We start from the raw sequence: 9,089 nt of genomic DNA, 5'->3' as shown, positions 1-9,089 counted from the left end.
CAAACAAAACGCAGTGCAGAAGTCAGCCTGATTTCAAGCATGAGAGAATCTATTATCCCCCAACTCTATTGCTAACAGTATCGTCATTGGTTGTAGGCATTATTGTATGGCGGAAGAATGGTTTGTAGCCACGCCTCTTTCTCTATGCGCTTTCACTTTGGATTGGCTACTTCATCTTCACGCCCCTCTTTCCTAAATTCCGCGTTTGCAGGCATTTAACTTCGTTTCAAATTACTTTTTCAGTCTACTTTTGACAAGCATTGGCGTCTGGTCTATTTGCAACAATGTCAGACAGAGGATCATTTGATACCAACGTAGTCACTTTAACACGATTTGTTTTGGAGGAAGGAAGAAAGGCAAAAGGCACAGGAGAACTAACAACACTTCTGAATTCGTTGTGCACAGCCATCAAAGCTATCTCTACAGCCGTCCGGAAAGCTGGTATTGCTCATCTGTAAGTAGCCACTGACAATACAACAGTGTGACTAGTGTATAGGTTCTCTATCGAAAGTCGCTGGGTTTACCTGTAGGCCTAGTATTTAAATATGTATTTTATCCCCACACACCTCATTGACTTCGACGTATGAACCTATGTAACGTCACGTTCTAGCTATCGCGGTTTTATGCAACCTTTATGTACAAAGATTCTACAGTAGCCTAAACTAACATCTCGGTGGATCTGGTACTCCTATTTGCCAAATAATCTCGAAAGTAGGGGATCTTGCATAATATCCCCAACCAACTGTATTTAACCAGGTTTATGGACATTTATGACAATATATGTTAATACGTTTATTTTATTATTAATAAACACGAGTTATTTATATTATTATTAAAACGTGTTTGTCACTATGTTCAATCAGCTCTATCAGTTAGCGGTAAGTGTAAAATGTTTGGTCCTATTATTATTATTATTATTATTATTATTATTATGACCAATGACTTCTTTCATTAATAGATGTCAGTTATATTTATTGGACGTTCTCTGCCCTACTTGTCAGCTATGGCATTGCAGGCAGCACCAATGTGACCGGCGACCAGGTAAAGAAACTGGACATTTTGTCGAATGATTTGGTCATCAACATGATCAAATCCTCCTTCACCTCCTGTGTGCTGGTGTCTGAAGAGGATGAAAATGCCATCATTGTTGAACCTGACAGAAGGGTATGTGTGCAACTTGTTGGATTCGATAATTGCTGCCCACTTCGTGATTCTGATGTTGGAGAAGTTAACAAGAATGTTACGGAAGTCAGAGGAGAGACATATTTTGAATGACGTTGATTCTTAAAAAAATCTTTTTAAGGGGAAATACATTGTGTGCTTTGATCCCCTCGATGGGTCATCAAACATCGACTGTCTTGTTTCCATCGGTACCATCTTTGCCATCTATAGAAAGGTACGGCAATTAGTACAACAGATTTCAAGCCTGAAACATTTCAAATGAACAGTCAATATTTCATAGCAGTCCGTATCTGATCTGTTTGTCTTGTCCTCAGACCACAGAAGATGAACCTTGTGAGAATGACGCTCTGCAGCCTGGAAGGAAACTTGTGGCAGCTGGGTATGCCCTCTATGGAAGTGCCACAATGATGGTGCTCTCCACCGGGCAGGGAGTCAACTGTTTTATGCTGGACCCTGTGAGTCCTATTGGTGGTCAGCTTCTGTCTTTTTTGAGAAATCACCGTTGACTAGTTCATGTTTGTTTACACTTGTAAATAACTCTGTGTCAGGCCATCGGAGAATTCATTTTGGTGGATCGGGATGTGAAGATCAAGAAGAGAGGGAAGATCTACAGCCTAAACGAGGGCTATGCGGCGGACTTTGACCCCGCTGTTACAGAGTACATACAGGCAAAAAAGTTCCCAAAGGTAAAGTTAGTCATTTTATTTTGGAAGAATACTGCCATGCAAGAGATTCGATATCAGTCGTTCCCCCTGACAGATTACCGAAGACGGAACCAAAGGTGGAGGCCAAGGAAATGACCTTTCCGAAGCATAACCTACAGTTCACAGGCTGTTGAGTTGACGTTTTACTCCCTTTCCTCCATTTGCCAGAGGCTGGTCAGAATACCAGAGGCCCTGCCCCCTGGGTCTGGTCTGTGCCCTGCATCCTTGTGTGTCTTGGATGTTACTGCACTTTTTGGTTGCACACTTGTGTTGTAGCAGCCGGATATGCCATCATTTAACATCACTACTCCCTCTGGCCTGTTAAGGCATGATTGGTCAATTCTTCAGGTTTGTGTTGCGACAGCTGAGGTTGTAACGAAGGCAGGGATTGACTCACAACAGGATTTGTGAAATGAGCTTACTGCTGCTCGAATGTCCAAAACATATCACCATGTGTTTTCGTCATCTTGAATATGTGATTGCAAGGGCTGTGTTTGCATAACAATGCATCGCTCCGCAGAAGGTTGTGACTGATGGCAGAATGTACCTCAGCTTCCTTTATCAAAGAATTCTTGAGGTTTGTTGGGAAAGGGTGAACATGGAATGTGACTGGGAGTACTTGTAATGAGAGAGGAAGAGGAGCTTTTTCATTTATTTATTTGAATTTGATTATTAAAGTAATCCCTGTCAAACTAATTCGCCTTTCAGAAATGCAGTAAAATGGGTGGCAATGGACCCTTCTATACAGATATTGATATATGCATGCTGCTTGCTGTGTGTACATGTAATGTGCACACATACAATGTCACATTGAACTAACCAAACTGGCCGAGAACTTTTAAATTGCCATTACAGTCAGTGTCACCCAATTTCAGTGCAAAGTTTTTCCTGTTTTAGGATGGCAGTGCCCCCTATAGTGCACGCTACGTTGGGTCTATGGTAGCTGATGTACACCGGACACTGGTATATGGAGGGATCTTCCTTTACCCAGCAAATGTAAAGAGTCCCAAAGGAAAGGTATGGTGAAGTAAAAATATAGGATCCTGTTGAGTGGACACACCTTTTGAATGGTTACAGTGCATAGGTGGACGAGTCTATTACTGCTCTACTACTATACTAAATGTACTTAAGTCCCTCATCAATCTGCACATTGATATAAATAATTTGATATTTAAACAAAAATGCTGATCTTGATACAGGCAATTCATGATGACACTGGATGCTTATGAAACAAGTCATTGACCACCTAAAAAAAAATGTTTGGAAACGTCTGTGGTTCATGAGAAAACAGGAATTAGTCAAGTGTGTTAATGTATTTGTAAAAAGGGTTGTTGCACTGATGACTTCCATTCTTACACCAGGCTGTGGCCCACTTATCTCTGGCATTGTCGAGTCATCATGACAGCACATAAGAGAGAAATGTTTTGAGGTGGATATAAAACATTGCAGAAAAGTTTTATTCAGAGATTACGTCTTGAATAAATCTAGTTTTAATCCGAGTTACAATGATTAAAGTTAGCAGAATATGTATTATGACCTATCTTGATTCTCATCCAACCCAGGCTGCTGTAAATCAACTGAATATCGCACAAAATCTTATGTGTGTTTGAACTTTTCTCCCTAGCTGAGGCTGCTGTATGAGTGCAATCCCATGGCGTTTATCATTGAACAGGCTGGAGGATTAGCCACTACTGGGTCCATCAGTGTTCTTGACATCCAGCCTGTCAGCATCCACCAGCGGGCTCCTATAGTCATGGGCTCCCCTGATGATGTGCAAGATTACATCGCCATCTATCAAAAACATGCCAACGGAGAGCATGTTGAGTGAATGGACACACACTATAGCTAAAAGGCCCATGACACATAGAAGGTACAGTATGTTGTGTAGGGAGACCAAAGCCAATGTTTTCGCCTTGACTAAGTTTAGTCCTAACCCTCAGACCCCCCCCCCCCCCACACACACACACACACACACACCTGCTACCCCGATCCTAAGATCCTGACCCCAACAGAAAGTTGAGACCGGAAATAGGACCAAAAAAATCCACCAGACACACACACTCCACTGTTCGGTAAGGAGACACACTCCACTGTCAGTGCAAGTCTATCTTCAAGCAGCAACTACAATAATTACAAATCTGCTAGTCAAACCAGAGACCAAAATGACTCTGAACAGGACAACCAAAGAGTAGCGATTAGATTGACACAAGTCAAGCAGTCTTGCTAATTTTCAAACATAACCTGCTTATTTCAATGTCTTGGAGTCAAAATGTGCCAATATATTCCTCCAACAGTGCCTTGATATTTTCCAGTACATTGTATTGTTTTGATTGATAAAGCTTGAAAACAGTTGTTTGACAGTTCTTCCAGTTTCTATTTTCTTTTCAAATATTGTCGGCCCTCTACACACACACAACTCCAAAACATTGGCAAAAATTGTGTGTGAGTGAAGGAGAAAGTGTCCAGATTTTCTCAGAAGCTCAGCCACACTATATATAAAAATAACATTGTAAGTAAATAGACATGCACTTTACTGATGAGTAACAATTTGAGCTTACCTTTTAACCTTTGAGACTGTCACCAGAAAAGTTTGTTTTTGGAAGCCTGAAACAAACATAAATAATTGCAACGCTATAATGTACACTCTGGTATGTGAACACACTACAGAGAGAAGAGATGACCTTTTAAGCTACAGTTCAATAGAGGGTTGATGACATTTTAGCAACACACTGGACCTTTTAACTTTCTGACAGTGAGATAGCATGCATCTTTTTGTACTTTTCAAAAATGTTGGTCACAAAAAGAGACATCAAAGCCAGGGATATGATATACAGGATAGTCTGACCTTTTAAGTAAAGGTCAATAATTGGTCATGGAGTCCACTGACATTTGACGAACATGAGACTGTTTTAGCTTGTGAGCCCCCTTAGCCTGTGTTGTTCAAGCTGTTCTCAAATCCCTGCCATACAAGTCAAGATGAATGCAGTTTTAAAATAATCTACTGAGTTATGTTGAAACTACCAACATAGTGTCTTTTCTCAGTGAAACACATCTTTGGCCTCTTACTAGAGCACAGGCTGTAGTAGCGGCACATGCTCGTCCTACCCCTTCAGAATCAGTCTTCACTGCTGTTACGTGATATCCCCCCCCCTCTACCCACCTCACAAATATAACACTTGGCATCCCTCCACGGGGAATGAAAAGGGCTCGCCTACTAAAGGCCTTCCACGCACACACTCGGTTGCTGCCTTTCCTGGTTGCTGCCTTTCCTGGTTGCTGCCTTTCCTGGTTGCTGCTTCTGTTTGCTGCCTGTCCTTTCCATTCAGGAACAGTCGTGCGCCCAACTCCTCAGAAAGGACCGCGCGACCAGGAGCCAAAATGTCGGATCAATCAGCTTTTGACACGGATGTCTGGACCTTGACGCGCTTTGTCATGGAGACTGGCCGCAAGGTCAAGGGTTCAACTGGCGAATTGACACAGCTCATCAACACATTGTTGACGGCCATCAAAGCCATCTCCTCCGCTGTGCGCAAGGCAGGTCTTGCTCATCTGTAAGTGCTGTGTCTTTGTTTGCTTTGTTTGAATAGTCCCTCCCACCATGAAAGTAGAGTCTGAAGTATCTGGTGGCCTCATTGTCAAATTCCAGAAACCCTTGTTTCCTGTGTTTCCTGTAATGTGGCATTGTAGCTTAGACCAAACCAGTGAGATAAGCATAGATCACATTAGAAAGTTGTTTTTTACACGAGAAAGGAGAAATATACGTTTTGATTCGAACAGAATAACCCCATCATGTAGGTTTCCCAGTGTCTGGTCATTTCTCAGCTGAATGTTCTGCTGTCCCTGTGTAGAGGAAACATGAGTCTGATATGCTTGGTATGTATGTCAAAGTCAGGCATTTAAACTCTGAACTCAGAAATGCGAATGCTGTCACATCTAAACAACAGTTTCTCAGAGTAGCTCGCTAACATGGAATAACTTCATTTTGATTCAAGATTTTCACATTCTACCTTATAATGCGTGTGCAACATGAAGGATTTCCCGCTGTGTGTGTGTGTGTGTGTGCACGTAAGATCTACTCATTGTATTGTGTGTCTGCCTGTCCAAGGCTGTATAAACACCAACGGACGTGCTATAACGGTCCAGGGTCCTAGCCATATGTCATGGAAGCTTTCCCACCTGCTAGTTCTATGTGCTGTCCAATCTTGCAGACAAGGCATGGCAGGGAAGGTGAACGTGACAGGGGATGACGTGAAAAAACTGGACGTTCTGTCAAACGACCTGGTCATCAATATGCTGCAGGCTTCCTTTGGCACCTGTGTCATGGTGTCTGAGGAGAACAAAGAAATCATTATCACTCCCAAAGACAAGCGGGTAGGATGTAGTGTCCATCTCTTCATCATATCCAGGTGTGGTGGATTCTTATTACATGGATCTTACCACAGTTATAAAATAACTGAAATGTGTGTATCTGCATGCAAATTGAGTAAAATAATAAATGACCAGCTGCTTGGTCATTAATTCATCGTATATAAAAGGAGAGATGCGTAGAGTTGTTTTTGCAAAATGTGTTCATTTTACATATTTCATTGAGAATTCAAGTGATTTAAGTTGGTGAAAGATCAACATTGCATTCAACAGTGAAAGCATAGTGCTCGTTTTTGTAAAGCGCTATTTCTATTTAGTATTTCCACTCATGGCCACTACATATCCACTTTTGAATAACATTCTGATTGGACTATTTCACTGAAACCTTGAGGGACTTCTCACTAACTCAAAATCTCATCTCCAACAGGGCAAATATGTTGTCTGTTTTGACCCCCTGGACGGCTCATCGAACATAGACTGCTTAGCCTCCATAGGCACCATTTTTGCCATTTACAAAAGGGTGAGCATGTGGACTCCCATTCCTCCTTTCTCCTATTTCATGGATGTGGACTCTGGTTTGACCTCTTGCTTCATCCAAACCCTCTTTGGTTGTTCCCTTTCCTACTGCAGTTTTTATTTTCTTGCTTTGTTTAGCAGTGCATGCTGTTGAAGGTATAGCTGGAACTGAAACATTCAAGCTGCACCATCTCTGCCATTGCAAAAGCGTTTTATTTATTGCTTGCTTTCAGGATGTGAAAACAGTTTCAGCCAATGCATCTACAAATGTTCAACTTTCTATACTAAATGTTTCTGGGGGGGGGGGTTCAATCAAATCTGGCAGATATCTGAAGGAGAGCCCACAGTACAAGATGCCCTACAGCCTGGCAGTGAGATTGTGTGTGCAGGCTATGCCCTGTACGGCAGCGCCACCCTGGTGGCACTCAGCCATGGTGCTGGACTTAACTTCTTCATGCTGGACCCTGTGAGTGTGCTCACGTCAAACGTACACCCACATACATGGGATGGTTCACACCAATATCCAGGGGTTTTGAGATAAGCAGGGATATGCACATTCATTAGGTGTTGTTGCTGGTTTAATTTAACTTGAGATACAGTACATCTTAGTATACTGCTTATTGTGTGACACATCAAATGAGAGCTAATTGAGACCAAAAAAACCCTACCTTTTAAAGATGACCTACAAACTCTACTTACCCATTCTGATTCACAACTCATCCTTAAGGCTCTAAAAGGAACATTTGGACACATATTTCAATAGTGTATTTTATGCAGGGTAATCTATGGCCCAGTCTTAGATGTTACAGGCCATTTTTGCATACTAGTAAAAACTAAAAGTTGTTCCAGAGTAAGAAAATAGTTTTAAGTATCCAAATAAGTCATGTATGATATTTCATCATGAGTACTTTAACTCATGGTGTTTCTTTTGAACAGTGTTTTTTTTGTGTTTTTATATCTATGAACAAATATATCAGAAGTACAGAATACCTCAGTAAATAATTTGATTTATTTCAAATACAATGTCATAGACAGTACAAGGCCAAGAAGCCCCATAACTGGTCATGTTGACTTTCAGGCGATTGGTGAGTTCATCTTGACAGAAAAGAACGTACAGATGAAGAAGAAAGGAAAGGTCTACAGTCTGAATGAGGGCTATGCCAAGTACTTCCACCCATCAATCAACGAGTACCTGAAACATAAGAAATATCCAGAGGTGTGTAAAATATCAGCTGCACGTTATTTATGCACTATTTGTGCGTCACTATGAATAAAAGTGCCCTGAATGGTTGAATGTAAAGAAACGTCAACTAACATCCCTTTTGTTCTGTTTGAATGGCAATCAACTACTCCAAAGCTTAGTACAAAATAACAATTTTACCCAACGTAATTAAAGAGCTGACCCAGTTCCTTAAATATTGTGTATTTCTGGCTAGAATATGGTTAGGGTGTATTCAACTGTGGTTTGTCACTACTCTGGTCCACGCAATCACATCAAGTTCTTCAAATAATATCAATGATTCAGAGCAGAGTACAGGGTGCTTTGCCAGCTGTGACAACCGGTTCACATTTTGATCGAAGGGTGGCTCTGAAAATAACATGATATTCCTCTTGTTGGGAAATAATGCTGTTCACGCATGAATCTTCTAAAATGTAATGTTGTCCTTGTAGGATGGTAGCGAACCTTATGGTGCCAGGTATGTTGGCTCGATGGTGTCTGATATTCACCGCACCATAGCCTATGGTGGCATCTTCATGTACCCAGCCAATGAGAAAAGTCCCAAAGGCAAGGTAGGTCGACCACAGATTAGAAAAATGGTTTGTTATGTGGTTTTAAATTTAAATAATCCAATTCCTGCAGCTACAGATTCAGTTTTAATATATACCGTAACGTCCCGTACTATGAGGTGAAAATGGTAATAGTTTGCAAGTTTTTACATAACATTTTTGTATTCCTTACCCCCAGCTGAGGCTGCTTTACGAGTGCAACCCGATTGCCTTCCTTATCGAGCAGGCCGGGGGACTCGCCACCACAGGGACCCAGAGGATACTGGACGTAAAGCCTGAATCCATCCACCAGCGCGTACCATTTGTAGTGGGCTCATCCGATGACGTCAATGAGTACATTTCCTTTGTCAAGAAGTATTCGTAAAGATTAATGTTTCTTTTTTTGTCTGGCCTATGATATTACCCAATGTGCCAATGGTACTTTATTGAAATTGTCAATAAAATTCCAAAAAAGGTGAAGGTGAAAAAGGTCCATTATATCGTTTTGCAACAGGTTTTTTTTACTATATATTTTCAAGAGTCACACAGAGACCG

The 9,089-nt window shown here is 41.4% G+C and overlaps 2 protein-coding genes and 1 long non-coding RNA gene across 3 annotated transcripts; 2 read left to right on the top strand and 1 right to left on the bottom strand.

Moving 5' to 3' along the window:
• Window positions 1-137: 137 nt before the first annotated feature.
• Window positions 138-4,246, top strand: fbp1a (fructose-1,6-bisphosphatase 1a). The gene is made up of 7 exons (XM_084695154.1): window positions 138-454; window positions 1,002-1,164; window positions 1,304-1,396; window positions 1,497-1,637; window positions 1,731-1,868; window positions 2,784-2,903; window positions 3,511-4,246. The coding sequence occupies exons 1-7, from the start codon at window positions 285-287 to the stop codon at window positions 3,712-3,714; spliced, it is 1,029 nt and encodes a 342-aa protein (XP_084551280.1). The 5' UTR covers window positions 138-284; the 3' UTR covers window positions 3,715-4,246.
• On the bottom strand, window positions 3,151-5,095 carry LOC146219664 (uncharacterized). The gene is made up of 3 exons (XR_014751075.1): window positions 5,047-5,095; window positions 4,445-4,490; window positions 3,151-3,677 (listed from the first exon to the last, which is right to left on the bottom strand). It is a non-coding gene; the product is annotated as an uncharacterized LOC146219664 (long non-coding RNA).
• A 168-nt stretch (window positions 5,096-5,263) lies between these two features.
• On the top strand, window positions 5,264-9,014 carry fbp2 (fructose-1,6-bisphosphatase 2). Its single transcript, XM_084695155.1, has 7 exons — window positions 5,264-5,437; window positions 6,095-6,257; window positions 6,679-6,771; window positions 7,093-7,233; window positions 7,846-7,983; window positions 8,439-8,558; window positions 8,734-9,014. Exons 1-7 carry the CDS (start codon window positions 5,265-5,267, stop codon window positions 8,917-8,919), a joined length of 1,014 nt encoding a protein of 337 aa, XP_084551281.1. The 5' UTR covers window position 5,264; the 3' UTR covers window positions 8,920-9,014.
• The last annotated feature ends 75 nt before the right edge of the window (window positions 9,015-9,089 follow it).

The sequence above is a fragment of the Hypomesus nipponensis genome, chromosome 28 (genome assembly GCF_054491055.1).
Source record: "Hypomesus nipponensis isolate SF chromosome 28, ASM5449105v1, whole genome shotgun sequence".
NCBI classification, from domain to species: domain Eukaryota; kingdom Metazoa; phylum Chordata; class Actinopteri; order Osmeriformes; family Osmeridae; genus Hypomesus; species Hypomesus nipponensis.
Note: the sequence above shows the minus strand (reverse complement) of the source record. Positions and strands in the feature narration are given on the sequence as shown.